The sequence below is a fragment of the Onychomys torridus genome, chromosome 14, assembly GCF_903995425.1.
Source record: "Onychomys torridus chromosome 14, mOncTor1.1, whole genome shotgun sequence".
NCBI lineage: Eukaryota > Metazoa > Chordata > Mammalia > Rodentia > Cricetidae > Onychomys > Onychomys torridus.
In genome coordinates, this window is record NC_050456.1 from 8170297 (window position 1) to 8186027 (window position 15731).

Genomic DNA, 15731 nt, shown 5'->3' on the forward strand with positions numbered 1-15731 from the left:
ATGGAAATGTGAGACCTGTGTTTGCTGATTGTTTAGTTTGTTCTTACAATGCTTGCGAAGTCAGATTCTTATGTAAGCGTCTTACCATGGTGTCTGTCTGCTGTTGATGTAGTGGTTACGGCAAAGCCTGCTGAAGTTTTTCTCGTTTGTTTTCCTTTATCATTGTGTTTGATTTGTGTGCTTCTGGTTTCATTTGTAGAGGCTGGACCTGTCAGTAGAGACTTAAACTTATATCTTAGTGTCACTCTTGTGCAGTAGACGTTACTGTTTATAATTAAAAATGATAAAATGGGAGAACAGACTGACTACGGAATGTGGTATTCCCAGCTCTACTCTTTCTTACCTATCTCACATTTTGCCTATTTTGTGAGGCTATTCTCTAGTTGATTCTGAGGCCTGCTCTTCCTATGTCGCCATGTTGACCTTATGTTGACCTCAGACACTAAGTCCTGCTTCTTCAGCTTCCAGCAGGGCCGGCGAGAGCATGGCGGGGGGAGAACCTCCTGCCCAGATTGTTCAGTTTTGTTTCTTAAAGATTTATTATATTTAATGTGTATGAATGTTTTGCCTACATGCATGTTTGTGTCCACATGTTTGGTGTCTGTAGAGACCAAAAGTGGGGCATCAGAACCCCTGGAATTGAGGTTACGGACAGTTGTGAGCACCATCTGGGTGCTGGAAACCAAACCCAGGTCTCTCCTAGGGAAGCCAGTGCTTTGAAATGCTAAGCCATCTCTCCAGCCCTGTGGGGCAGCTCTCAGTCTGACAGAGTTCCAGGAAAATGTTTTGAGGTGGTAAATGCTTCATGTAAAAGCATTTCTATAAGAGTGGTGACACACAGACCCTCATGCAACAGTGACTTCAACAGTACATAGCCTTTTATTTTATTCATTCTAATTATGTATCTATTATTGAATGTGTGTGCATGTGCATGCGTCACATGTGTGGAGGTCAGAAGACAGCTTGTGGGAGACAGTTCTCTCCTTCCACTCCATGAGTCCTCTACAGAACTGAGACCATCAGCCTTAGTGGAAGGCACCCTTACCTGCCCAGCCATCTCACCCACCTGTTGTGAGACATTCTGAAGGACCTTTCTCAAATTTATTTTAGTATGTAAGTTACACTTATGTTGTATTAAGTTAATAGTTGTTTTAAATAAAATTCACTCAGAGTATTTACCTCAGTCAGAATTAACAGCTGTAATGTGGCCGGGTGACTGGTCATTTCTGAAGAAGCTGTTTCTTGTCAGGGAGATTGCCAGGTTTCCTTTGTGATCACTGTATCTTGTTATTTTGGCAGCCAGTAAAGTTTTATTGGTATTTACTGAAAAGTTTTTTTTTTTTTTTCTCTAACCAGCTGGCTTTCTTTTTTCCAGGCAGACTTTCTTAGCTCTGGTACTGAGAACATGTTTTCCGCTTTGATTGTCTACTGTTGGGGTCTTTTTGAACAAAGAGCCGAGTGACTAATAATGTTTGAATTGATGTCAATCATGTCCTTTGTAGGGTCATACAGAAATGCTGCAGGTGTGCTGTGCCCTCTGAGCTCTGCTCCGTACTTATTCTACATATTATTTTGGTGCTAAAATGGTCAATTTAAGACTATGAAAATTGCAGGCTTTATTTTCCCCCACACAGATGAAAAGAAAAGCATGTAAAATTATTAATCAAAGACAAGGATTCAGTAGCTTACAAAGAGGTGGAATTATACAAGTAGGAATGAGTTACCAAGTAACTAAAAGATGGTTTTGAAGAGGTACATAGGAAAACAGCCAGTGCAAAAAACATCTAAAGTAACAGAATAATAAAAAGTTTGTTAGACTCGAGTGTGTTATACATTATAGAAAGGAATGGCAGGTTCTCCCCCACCCGAGTCACCTTCCCCCTCCCTGAGCCATATACCCTGTCTCTTATTTCTGGGTTTATTTGAAGCCTTGTCCAAATCATGCTATATGTAAGATGGCTTCTAAAATTATAGTCATACGGCTCTACTTCTGAAGACTTCAGTGAGTGAATTCATTTAAACATGCATTTGTTTCCTACTAACATCATTGCATTTAAAATTGAAAAATAGCTTACATTTTCCTTCATAAAAATACTGGCTGCTTGTTAAACATTTTTGACACATGTTTATTCATTTGTGTTTGTGTGTGTGTGTGTGTGTGTGTGTGTGTGTGTGTGTGTGTGTGTGTTTATACACCCATGCCACTGCATGCATATCAGAGGACAACCTATGGGAGTTCTGTTCTCTGTGTGAGTCTTGAGGATTGAACTCAGGTCCTCAGGCTTTATAGTAAGTGCCTTTATGAGCTGAGCCATTTTGCTCTCCTGACTACTTGTTTTTTGTGAGTAAAACTTACAAGCCCTAAACTGTTGTTTGCTATGTATTCCACAGGGACAGGCATGTTAGGATTTGGCAGGCTTTTGGAGTAATGTAATATTATCTTAATTTTGTTTTGCATATTACTATGGTCCATAGTTAAAGTAATTACTGTGAAATTTTAGGTTAGATTTTCTGTGTTCATGAGTTAATTAAAAGGGAAAATTGAAGGTCACATTTATCACTTGTCACTTTTAAGCAATACAATGTTGATGCTATTGTTCGAATTTAGTGTTTTCTTTTGTGTATTATCTGCTTTCTTTTCTCTTTTCCTTCCTTCCTTCCTTCCTTCCTTCCTTCCTTCCTTCCTTCCTTCCTCCCTTTTTTTAATAGCAGTGTATTTTGAAGAACAGATTTATACACTTTTATCAAACTATTTGTTAAAAAACTGTCCTCATTACCTACGGAGGGCAGCACCCTAAGATTTTCTGTAGAAGATGGAGGAGGTTGGAGTGCCAGGTTCCTTCTGAAAGGAGGTGGTCTTCATGACTGCATAGTGGCAGGGGCAGAGCATCCCTCATGTCTAGTTTCACAGGTCCATGTGCTGTAACAATCCTCAGAGATTCTTTATACAGGATGGAGAGATACCAGGAGGTATTTGAATCTTCCAGGCTATGCTCAGCTAAGAATAATACCTTACTTCCCAGATACCTGCTACCTATCATTTGAAAGGAACCACAGATGAGGATGCAGAGAAGTCATCTTTCTTTAGGGGATTTTGAAGGTCTTCCACAGTATCTGTATTAAAGCCCAGTGGGGCAGATTCAATAGAAGAATACTTTCCAGGTTTAGAAAGGTTGGGAGTTAGGACTTCATTCAGCAGGAAGCTCTAAGGAGGTGGATTTGGATGGATTTTCTCACTTGGGAACTTCATCTCAATTGACTAGATCTGTTTCTCAAATAGCTCCATCTTGTTGGGTTAGTTCTGCCAATTGGATGTAGAGTATGTGTGTTTGGGCTCATGGCACAGAACTGCTTTCCAAAAAACAGTGTCATGCTGCTTTCCATCTACTGGACCAGTACGGGTGGGAAGATATGATCTGAAGCCAGTACAAAATGCAAAAATGTTTTGATGTGGATCATTCCTCCATTAGGACTTCCTTTCCCTGTTCCTACCCTTTTCCAGATAGAAGAACCCGTTCCTCCAGGGTACTCTTGCTAACAATTAGCCTGGGAAGGTGAGGATCATTTAGTACTATTGAGCTGAACAGCCATTATATGAAGTCTGGATTATAAACTTAGAGGAGTGAATCAACACATTGTGTATTCAGTCTCTTTATTTTTCAATTAATGATGCTTTTAAAATTAGGAAAACACCTTTCTGTTTTTGATATGGCTTTTTGTTTTATTAGTATAATAACATCTTACTTTCCCATATCAACCAGAAAGTAGGTGGTCCATGTAATCTAATTTAAAAGAGATTTAAAACACCTTTGAAAACAGTGAGTGCTTTAAAATGTCAACCATATTGCCTGCACAGCTTTCTTGTGTGCATTATGTACCTTCCTTGCTTAAATACAGTATTAACACCTGATTTGACTTTTCTATAGTTATTAAGGTTCATTGCAAATATGAGTTACTATTATTTCCACAGTGCAAAACACCTGGGGCAGAGTTCATTGCCCATTTTCATAATATGGCCCCAGAGAAACATATGCCCCAAAGTCTTGTATCAAATCTTTGCCATTTCTCTCAGCAGTAAGTCTGTTAATTTTCATTGCTGCCCGAGGAAGGCCTGACAGGTATAAGCCATTAATACAGCATTTATTATTAGGGCTGATATGTGTGCATGTGTATGACAGGTAGAAAGAGAGAAAGAAAGAAAGAAAGAAAGAAAGAAAGAAAGAAAGAAAGAAAGAAAGAAAGAAAGAAAGAAAGAAAGAAAAAAAGAAAGAGAAAGAAAGAAAGAAAGGTAGATAGATAGATAGATAGATAGATAGATAGATAGACAGAAAGTGAGCATGAACGTACATGCCAGCATGTGGACACATGATGACTTATGTGTTATATAAGGGACAAGGTGTTCACATGCCTAGCAGATGAGTAGGTGAAGTGAGCTCAATGCAGATGTTGCTGGAGATTGGGATGGGAGCAGAAGAGAGTGTGTCAAATATAATAACCCAGGTCTTGGCAGAAAGGGTCAGCTGATATGGCTCAGTCAACTATGATGGAATGTTGACCACTACCAGAGACATAGTTCTGTTGTTACTATTCCTTTCTGGAGAATTCTTAAGTTTGAATTTTTAAAGCACAAAAATAATTTGAGTCTGATATGTTCAAATTATCACAAGTAATAAAACAAGATGTAGCTGAAACCAATGAAATGTTGGGAACTGATTGAGATCATCAGAGCTGGTCGGAAAAGTCATTTTATTCAAGTGAGAGAAGTCCACTTTGCATCCCCACCATTCTCTGAGGAGAGGGGTGACACCTCTAAACCCAGAATACATTTCCATTTTATTCTTTAATGATATTTTAATGGTGCTTCGAAGTGCATAGAAAGTTGCATTAGTGAGTCTACTATGAGGAAGAGCTGCACCTGAAGGCTGAGCTCCACCAAGAGGTCCATTCTACAGACTGTGAGGATCCTGGGTTTCCAGTTGAACTTTGCTTTCAGGTCTTCAGTCTGTGGACATGTGATGCTGGATGGGGGTGTGAGTTCCAGGGTCACTGTTACTTCCACGACCTTTACATGTATGATCTCCTCTTTGTTCCAGTGTGCCTCCAACAGAATTATTCAGAGACCTGTGCAGCAGAGAGCACACTCACTGCTGCTGCTAGGAGTCACTGAAGGCGTAGGTCCCTCTCCTAAGAAATTCATGATTCCACTAAGATTTCCTGCTGACAGCAGGTGTCGGCTGTGCCCCAAGCTGACCTGCTTCCCTCTGGGGATCTTCTTCTTAGTGTCCTTGTATTCAGAGGGTTCTGAAGATTAAACCAACACTGTCTCAGCCTCGAAACTTTGACCATATGTAACATCATCTTGAATTTAAAAATTCTGAGGTTCAGAAAACAATGTTTCTCATGATTACTAAACAACTTTTAAGTTGTTAAAACGTCAAGGGGCCCACTACACAGTGGATTTCTATTGTGTCATCTTATAACTGTTTAAAGAATCTTATTTAAGAAAGAAATGGATATCATGTTGCCATGCAATGGCCCGAATTTCTGCCTCAGAGATATTATAGGTGAATATATTTCCAGATGCTGCAAGCAATGGAAAATCATGAAAGCTCAAATCAGGGTTCCTGCCCTTAAATGTGTTTCAGTTTGCATTTTGATAGCAGTTTAGAAATGTTATCGCTTGTTTTGTCACAGACATAATTCATATCTTTCTTCAGGCACTGTAAACAAGAGAGATGGTTTAATGGCCCCATAAAGGCACTCTGCTGATAGCTCAGATTAGGCTCTTTAGTAATGGATGTCAGAGGGTGTGTGTGTGTGTGTGTGTGTGTGTGTGTGTGTATGTGTGTGTGCTGTGAGGGTAGGGAGAGCCTGAAGAGGTAAATGTACTGAGAAAGAATCTTTTGAGAGGCTCAGATGGAGCTCGAGAACACAATGAGCGTCTCTACTTTGCAAGGTGTATTTACAGAACATGTGACATTATTGTCCTTACTTGTATAAGCCTTCTCCTTTGCTTCTGAAATTTAACGGAACACTAATTGAGGTCATTGCCATCCATTTATCACCTGAACTTGAAGTGATACCAACTTAAAGTGAATATTTCATCTACTGAGTGTACTCCTAACTACATATATTTGTGTAAAAGGCTGCATGCATTTTTCATGGTGTACTTGTATCTGGTCTTAAATAATCTAATTTATGTATACCATTTTTTCACCTTTTGCAGAGATTTTTCCTCTTCCAAACCACTTCCATAGCCAAGTAATTTTTTTCCATAAGCACTTTGATGTCTACACCATGATTTGTTTTTATTTTGACTTTTTCAGTTATATTTTCTAGGCAGGTATACAAAATTCTACATGTTATATGTCCCCCTGGTCTAAGTAAGTGCTCTGAAATTCCTGATGCCTCATAAATTTGTAGTGTTTTAGTCTCAATTGGGTGCCATTTTTCACAGTCTTGTTTGTACAGCACCTAGAATTGATTGTGAGAGGCCACACAAAGTGTTAACAGATTCCAGAGACCTTTGAGGACTAGGGTAGCAGTGGATATGAGCATACATCACTCTGCCAGCTTCCCCCATGTTTGCTTTCTCCCTTATCACTATAGACCATGCTCTGAAACAAGGGTCAGCAAGCTGTTCTCTGGAAAGAGTCAAAGGGTCAACGTTTAGGCTTCTAGATCCTTTGGTCCTGACTACTCAAGTTAGCCACATGGCTCAAACTAGACATAGACTGTTCACCAATGAATGGGATGGGAAAGAGTTGTTTTAGAAATGCATTTATAAAATCAGGTTGTAAGTTGTAGGTGACCTCAGCCTTTCATTTAAGAAGCCCTCAAGTATCATATAGTAAACTATCCCAAACATCAAGCTTTGGTTTTGGTTTTATTTTCTTAATAGGCCAGAAGTCTAAGTACCGGGGTGAGGAGACTCTTGTGGGGAAGCTGCAGTCCTGGCTTATAGCCCTTAAAAATTGTAGATTTGTTTCAAAGACCTGCTTCTCTTTTGAGAAGAACTAAAAAGAAATGTTTCTTCTCTTAGGATAATTGTTTTATATTCATAGAAATTATTATTCTGTTTCACTCTTAAAAGAATTAAGGGATTAAAAAAGGGAAAGGTCTGAGCCAAGCCCACTTACTGCTTATTTACATTTTCTGTCCATGTCTAGAAAGAGACTTGTATGTCATTTGTGACATTTGGTTATTCTGGGGTTGGGAAAGTTTTCAGTGTGAGAGAACACCATCTTTGCTTTAGTGTAATATGAGTAGTGTGATATTTTAAATGTCTTTGGTCTCAGGACTAAATTGAAAGAAGGCAGAATGCCTAAAACAAACACAAATGCTCTGAGAAGTTTTTGCATTTAGATTCAAGTGCCAAGAATATATTCGGAAGGTCATGAATACAGCTGTGTGTATCACACACACACATGAATTAATCAAACAGAAGGAATATAGAACAGCCTAAGATCTTTACTAGAGGAAATATTTTTTAGAAATCTAAATAAAACTCTGGTTGGACCCATATGTGCACTTGATGGTATGAAGTCATCTTGTTCAGCACCTGCACTCCATAGTTCTCTATTGCTTTCTCACTCTCAGCACCTACTATTGGAACTGGGACCCAGTAGATACAGTAATTACCTAAGGAAGGAAAGGCTCAGAGATACCTCATGTGATTTTACATAATGGTGGAGTGTGTTCACAAACAAAAAACATTATAAGTGCAAGTACAAACAAATTTGATTTTTTAAATTTATTATATTTGTGTTTTAATTTTACACAAATTTGAATTTTATTACAACCCAAATCCCAAGGTGCTTTCAAACAATTGTTTATTTGTTATTATTTTTAAAGCACGGTCTCTTGTAGCCCAGGCTGGCCATTAGACCTTAAACATCTGACCCTTTTGCTTCCACTCCCCAGTGCTGGGATTACAGACATGTAATAATACTTCAAGTTTTAAACTATGTGTGCTTTATGTGTGGAAGTTTTGCCTCCATGAATATCTTTGAACATATATGCTTGGTGCCTGGGAGCATCAGAAGAGGGCATCAAATCCACTGGAACTGGAGCAACAAATGGTCAGGAACCACCTTGTGTGTGATAGGAATCAAACCCAGGTCCTCTGCAGGAGCAATAGGTCCTCTCTCCAGCCCAAAACTAAGTCTTAACCTGCTGTAATATACTCTTAGATCTTTACCAAGACAGCATACTTACGCTTCTTTATGACTATGTTAGCATGCCATTTCTGTAACTAAATACCCAATAAAATAAAAAGTAGAAAGATTTATTTTGGCTAATGGCTTTGGAGATTTTAGGTGGCTGGCTATGCTTCTTTTATCTGCAGTACACAATGTATCATGTCACAGAGACTTCTTACATCTAGGAAGAAAAAGAGGCACCAGTGTTGCGAAGTCCACTCCAACAACCTTCCTCTATGTCTTACCTTCTGAAGGGTCCCTCTGTTCACCACAATGCCTCAAACTGGGGACCAAGACTTCAACATTTGAGCATTTGATTGACAGTCAAGTCCAACCTTAAAACCACAGCAGCAACAAAAGCTGCCAAACTGGAATGGTCCAAGAAGAATCTGCGGTGGTTCTTTGAAGATCATAAAATATCATGTAAATTTGAGTTTCTTTCTAATATGGTTGCTGTTTCCCATTAGGATTCTAAACAGAGCCATACACAGAAACTCCGTCTATTTGTGGATGAGGGTTTAGTGGGTAGCTATAACAAACATGGTCTGTTCTCAGCAGAAGGTTACAGAGAATGCCTTATTGTCATGATTATGAAAGTATTCTCCTGAGAGAATTTAATCCATTCTCTCTACTTACATGTTTCTTTATATTGTGTTTTTGCACAATCAGAAATGCACTTTTAAAGTAGCATCCTCACTCTTGGAATGCAAAGGGTGTCTCGGTACCTCTGTAGTGTTCTGACAGAACTATTTCCTTTTTTAAGATGTAGGTAGAAATAAAAAAAAGTATGCATGTCTCACAGATCACAGTTCTAAAATGAAAACAATCAAATTGCCAGTCACTTAACAATGAATACTTAGAGTAAACTCTCGGATTAAGAAGTGGTTAAATTTGTGGGGGGAAGTGTGTATTTTTAAATCCTGGCATTTTGGAACTCTTAAATTTAACCACTAGACAAACTTAAGTCATTAGTCAGACTTAAGACGTGGTTTCAAAGGTCAAGCTTCCATCAAAGCAAAGAATGCAAGGCACATCTTGAGTGTTCTAGCTGCCTCTCCCTAGAAATGTTGATTGCTAGAACTGTGGGTCTTCAAAGTTTGCACAGGAACTTTCTTTGAGGAATGCCTAGGGTGAACTGTGAATTTCATACATAGATCAATGATTCGAACTCTATGAAGTCAGGATTAAAGAATCATTTCAAAACATCATTTCTTGGTCAATGAAATGAAGAGGCTAACTCACTTGATTTAATTCACTTGAAAAAAGAAAGATTCACTTTAATTAAACTACAAACAATGCTGATGACTGCAAGTCTGTGTTCCAGACCCAGGGACGACCGCACTGCAAGCGGAATGTAAGCAGCCTCGGCAGCAGGCTGGAGCCATGTTCAGTGAAAGTAATTTAATTAGTGTTGATCATGACTCCAGATGATGGTGATTTGATAAGGAATAATTTAGTACTTAACAGCCTTTTACATGCACCAACTCCATGTGGGAAGGTACAGCAAATTGCACGAAATGAATGTGCTGCTTTCTCTTGCGCTGGTGCCAATGATCTGGAAAAACCTCCTATTAGCAGACGCTAAGCCTCGAGTCCTGTGATGAAATATACCTAGCCAGCTTCCAGCTCAGCCCTCTCTACTGGGAGTCTCTACATCCCCCATGCAAAGGTTAAAAAAAAAAAGTTGTTTACATGAAGTCATAGATAGGGTCCCCATTAGGCAAACAAGCTAAAATGAGTAACATAAGAGAAACCTCATGTTCTTGTGCTGATAATTGAATGCTTCAGTTTGGCTTTAAGTTTTACTCCTCACCTGCAGTAATTAAACAACAACAACAAACCTTAAAAAAACAAACAAACAAACAAAAATTCCTGGGCATCTTAGATCTATCCCAATAGTCATTTGGTTTCTGACTAGTAAAGACAAAATTAATCCCTGGCCCGTGATGATTAACATGCATAGACAGAAGCTGTAAGGATAGCTAACGCCCTCCACTGTTAGAGCTGGAGATCCTACAAGATGAAGAGCCTACAAGGGTTGGCACCTGGATGGAGTTTTCCAGTGCTGGATCTATATGAATGCAATGTACATTGGTGTTGCCAAGCCTCACATTGGAGTCAGCATTTGTCCAGTTATGATAATCCTCTAGAAATTTTTGCAACATAAAATCATTACACAGCCAGCTTGGTGACAAAAATTACTGAGAATGAGGCATTAATTTGATCAGGCTGCAATAATGAAGTGCCATGTACTGGGTGGCTCAAAAACAGGTATGGCTTGTTTTAATTTTCAGAGGTTACAGAGTCATGTGAAGATGGGAACAGGGGTCTGCAGAATAGGAGAGAGGATCTGCTCCACAATTCTTCCCTCAATCTCTGTCACTTTCTTGTCAATCTTTAGCATTTCTTGGTTTGCAGACTCCTCAAACTTGATATCTTCCTTCAGCTTCATGGGATGTTCTCTCAAGTCCATATCTCGTCCACGTCTCCCCTTTATGTGAAGATGCTAGCCATGAAGTTACAGCTTAACTTAGAGACTTAATTTAACTGAGCCTCTGAACAAAACCACATACTTACCACAGAAGGAAAGCTTTACACTCCCAGTTATCTTTGTTTTGGAAATTGCAGGGCTTAATCAACTCCATAGCTGTGAGAGCATCTGTGTTTGTGGACCCGTTGGAAGGTACTTTATTCCCTGCTATTTCTGAATGTTCTTTGCCTGCAGATGCCATACTTTACTGATTTACCTCCACCAATGAATACTTAAAACATTTTTAGTTTTCTTTTCATGAATAAACTCTCACAAACATTTCTACATATGTCTTTTGGAGGAAAATATGCACTCCTTTCTCATATATGCATACACATATACATGAGAATACATATTAGAGTAATTACTAGATCATAAGGCACATTCATGTTGAACCTTAGCAGGTAGCCACACCCTTTTTAGAGTTGCTTATACCAACCCATCCTCTTAGCAGTGTAAATGAGAGTTCCAATTATTTTTTCTTCAGTATCAGTATTGTCAGATCTTACACTTTATTTTTCTAATGAGTATTTGGTGATAATTCATGCTTTTATTGGCAATTTCCTGATGAGCAAAATTTGATTACATTTTTACTTGTTTTGTTATCACTCTATTTTGCTATTTGGGTCTTTTCTTTTATGAGCCACTTGCCCAAGTCTTTTGTCCATTCCAGTTGGTCATTTGTATTGCTATACAACAATTCCTTCTGTGTTAAGTAAGAATTATTTAGCAGATCTTTCCGTTGTAAACATCGTGGAACTTATGGCTTCTCCTTCATTCTTCTAATGGTACAATTAAAGAGACAATTTTAATTTTAAGTAAAGCTTAATTTGCTAATTTTTTTCTTTTGGTTTAAGTGTAGTTTGCAAGCTGTATTTTATTAATCTTTTCATACCCTTTGTACAGAACATATCTTAGGTCTTCACAAATTTTTATTCATGGAAATTAAATCTGAGTTCCCAGATCTTTAAGTTTCTTCTCTGAGGACAAATTGATTTAATAAAATGTAAACCTAGATTTTAATTCAAGATGCTAGAAATTGAGTACATGTATTTTGTTGTCTGTGTTCACAGAGCTAGTAAATAATTAAGAAGTTTGGCCAAAGATACCAATAAATATGTTGCAACATACATGTTTGTTATTCTAAGAATTACTGAAAGAGTGCACACACATGTATTACATGTATACAGGAGGAGAAAGTTTTCTTAGTGGATACTGTGAATGCTTTTGTGGTTTTCTTTTCCATGGATAAGATTTTTTATCATGGACATTTAATAGTGAAATAAATCTAAAGAGAATATAGTGAGCTCTTGAGTGATCATCAGACCTTTAAAAAATACAGTGGAATTTATTAGTTGGTTTTATTGTCATAAAATATGCACATTTATGTGAATATATGTATATAGATTTCCTGAAATGTATATTTTATGACATAATCTATATTAAATTAAGCACAAATGAATGTACACAAACTATAACTGTGCTTGAAACACAGCTACACACTAAATTATATGGAAAAGGAGAACACCATTTGATACAGAATAATTTTATTACAGATTTCATATGATGAAAAACTTTCATGTATCATTTTATCTTCATAATTTTGGTAAATAGATAGGCAGGTAGTTTAGTTTCTGTTTGAAAAATAACTATTGGCCTTAAAGATGTCGATACTTCTCCTTACTGCAGGCTTTCCTTTGGACTTACACCTAGAAGTTCTTTGTCGTGAGCCGTGAAATCGTTGCTACTGAAGCATTACTACTGAATAACACCTAAAGCTGTACTCCAGCCTTGACTCACAGTGGCATCTTTTTTCTCTGTTTTAGTCACTGGAAATCTTTATGACATGTTTTCAAAACTTCTTTTCTGAAAACGGAGCTTCTAGAATTGTTAATATCAGCAAAGCAAATTACTACTGATTTGATTTACTTTAGCAGAGAAACATTTCAGGCTTGCATTTTGTTACACACTATAAGCAGAAAAGAGGGGTGCAGAGCACAGAACATTTCCAGAATCCTTTCAGCCTCATGGATTACCAAATTCTATTGTTCTTACAAGCATAAGTTACTATGAAATGTTAATGATACTTTAAATAAAAGAATAAAACAAACTAATACACTTAATTCCTAATTGAATTGAATCTTTATATGGATTTTTTTGTTCTGTTTTTAGTGGCTTTTCATGGCCTACCACTGAAAATCAAGAAAGAACCCCACAGCCCATGTTCAGAACTCGGGTCTGCCTGCAGTCAAGAGCAGCCCTTTAAATTCAGCTATGGAGAAAAGTGCCTGTACAGTGTCAGGTAAGCAGCTCAGTGATTGTACAGAGAGCAGCATTGCTTTCTGAAACAGAAAGCACAGAATGATATAACAATCTCAAGTCAATTTTATGGGTTACATCTTCATTCTATAATACGCTAATTAGGTAATGTATTCAGCAGAGCTCTAAAGACCCATTTGCCATACAATCACACACTTTAGCGTCATTTTAAAGTAATAATTCTCATCTCAATCATCCGTTGTTTTTCTGCCGTACTGAAGCATCAGGGGTTTGAAAAGAGGGTCTTTTTTGGCACAAGCACCCTTTGAAGGTTCCCATTGGAATGAATGCATTATTTACTTTAGGTAAAGAGTGTGTCGGGGAAAAAAAATAGAACATTTGGCTCGCAAAAGCAGTACATTAGTTATCCAATAGACTTTACAGATGATCTATAAGATGCATTCATGGACAATTGCAATAAAACTAGAATTTTATAAGGCCTCGCCAAGGCTATTATCTATTAAAAAGCTGGTTGTTCTTGAGAGATAATAAAGGGTGGTGCATTGGAAGAACATTGTTCATTTGCTAGAAAATTTGATAACACCTATGTTCATTAAAAACCCTTTGTGGTGAATTGCATGCTTTTACTTTTCATCTTGGCCTCTAATTGCATTTAAAAAAAGTTGGCTCTACCCATTGACTATTACTCTTGATTCCAATAGAAACTTCGTTCTTAAAGGGAGGTGGTTTGAGAACTTCTAAAAATGATTTCAAATATTTGCACTGCTTTATAAGATGTATCAGTTCAAGCTCATAATGCATTAGGATGCCGAGGAATCTTGTGTTGTTGCCAATACATCTCCTGTATGCATTTTTTCACATCTGTGAGATGTAAGACTCAGGAAAATTAAATTGTACCATCTCATTGCAACTGACCAATGTTGAGATCTTTTGTTCCTCTTTGTTCTTGGAATTTATTGTTTGATATTTGACTTCCAAAGAGGCTCACTAAACTTATGGGGCAGCTTAGGTGAACTACAAAGTATTATAAAACATATCTATCGTAAAAGTGAACTATGGAAGCATATTGAGTTAACGTAAGATATTAATACATGTTTGAAGATTCAGTTTTGTTGTTCGCATTTTCCCCTTAAGGCATGTATTCACATCATAGTTATTTGAACATTGGAGAATTTCCAGTGGTTGAACAGGTTAGATATAGGATTCTCTTTCCAATTCAGCACTTATCATTATGGTGGCAATAAAAACACTATTTGATCCAATAATATATCTCTGATCCGTAAATTAACAGTTGAGGAATTCACTGACAATTTGGAGGGTGTTTGTGGAAACCAACATCTCTCTCAGCATATATGGTAGATACAACATATTCTGGTATTTCCATCTCTCTCTAAATAATAAGATTTAATATAACACCTTCTTGGGTAAGAGAGTAATATCTTAGGATAATTAGTCATTTGTTTCTTCTTTATGGGAAAGACTCAACCAAGCCACTTTATGAAAAGTACATGTTTTTGTTTAGATTTATCAGTAAATAACATATGTAGAACTAAACAAAAGAGAATTTCACACTGCATATAATGTGTTTTGATTAAATCTATTCCTCTATTCCCTCCCTTCCAGTTCCTCTTTCTCCTCCATGAATTTCCCTTCCCAGTATTCTGTATATGGGTACAGATTACTTTAAATCTGGAGTGGATGTATGTAGCACATGCCCCTGCACTTCTGGAAAGCATACATAAAGTTGGATATAATTCTGTTGTAGTAATAGAGAACCTGTAAGTTATTACACATTAACCTGACAGAAACCGCTATTTTAAAATGTCTATCACTGTATGTATATGAGATGGGATCTCACTGGGTAGCATTGGCTGGGGTGTAGAGCTCAGTCTATAAACACAATCGACTCACAGAGAACTGCCTGTCTCTACTATGTTTAAAGGCACGCACCACCTTACCCAGTTCACATTAATATTTTTATTAAAAGAGTTCATCTAAATATTTTGCACAGAAATATTTCTTGTTGTTGTTCATAAAGTAAAATCTGATTTTAGTAAGATATTTTTCTAGATTGGAGACTTCAGTTCAATCATATTCCAGAGAGCCACACATTGGGAAGCAATTTAAATTCATAATATAAAACGAACAGCTTACTTTTTTTTTTTATTTTGTAATTGAGAGTGGAAGTTAGTCTAAGCTAATAGGATTTTGTTCTTAATGATATTATTGTACTCATAATCAAAGAAAGTTTAAATATATCTGAGACATTTTAATTTGCCTCATTAATCTTTATTATGCCATGTGAGGAATTCAAGGCCAAACATCATTTATTTAATATAAAACATCCACAAAGGCAACGGCATTGCCTTACAGTTCTACCACAAATAAAGGCAAATCAAATATGGTCTCTCTTATTAAGCTAATATTAGGTCTTGTTTTAAAATGTAATATAGAGGGAGAATTATGATCAGGTACTTAATGGTTTAGGAAGGATCTGTCCAGCTTACTGAAAGGTGTATGTGGAGAATAGACAGAGCTGATGGAGACCCCTCAGCTGCAGGGGTCTTCCTTCACTAAGTTGTGTATACACTAAAAATTTGTGTTACAAATAAATATTCATGTTGTTATATGATTTTATATTCTATTTTCCATCTTAGGGACTTTGAAGTTTTTAAGTTCTAGAATTAAAAAACAAAAACAAAATCCAAAGGTTTTAGCTT

At 37.2% G+C, this 15731-nt stretch overlaps 1 protein-coding gene across 5 annotated transcripts in view; it reads left to right on the forward strand.

Annotated features, from left to right (window-relative positions):
- Positions 1-15731, forward strand: part of Etv1 (ETS variant transcription factor 1) — an 86119-nt gene that overhangs the window by 34446 nt on the left and 35942 nt on the right. For all 5 annotated transcript variants that reach the window (XM_036206371.1, XM_036206369.1, XM_036206366.1 and 2 more), the window contains one exon: positions 12904-13033. In XM_036206371.1, coding sequence (XP_036062264.1) covers positions 12904-13033 — 130 coding nt within the window. The remainder of the gene's footprint in view (positions 1-12903; positions 13034-15731) is intronic.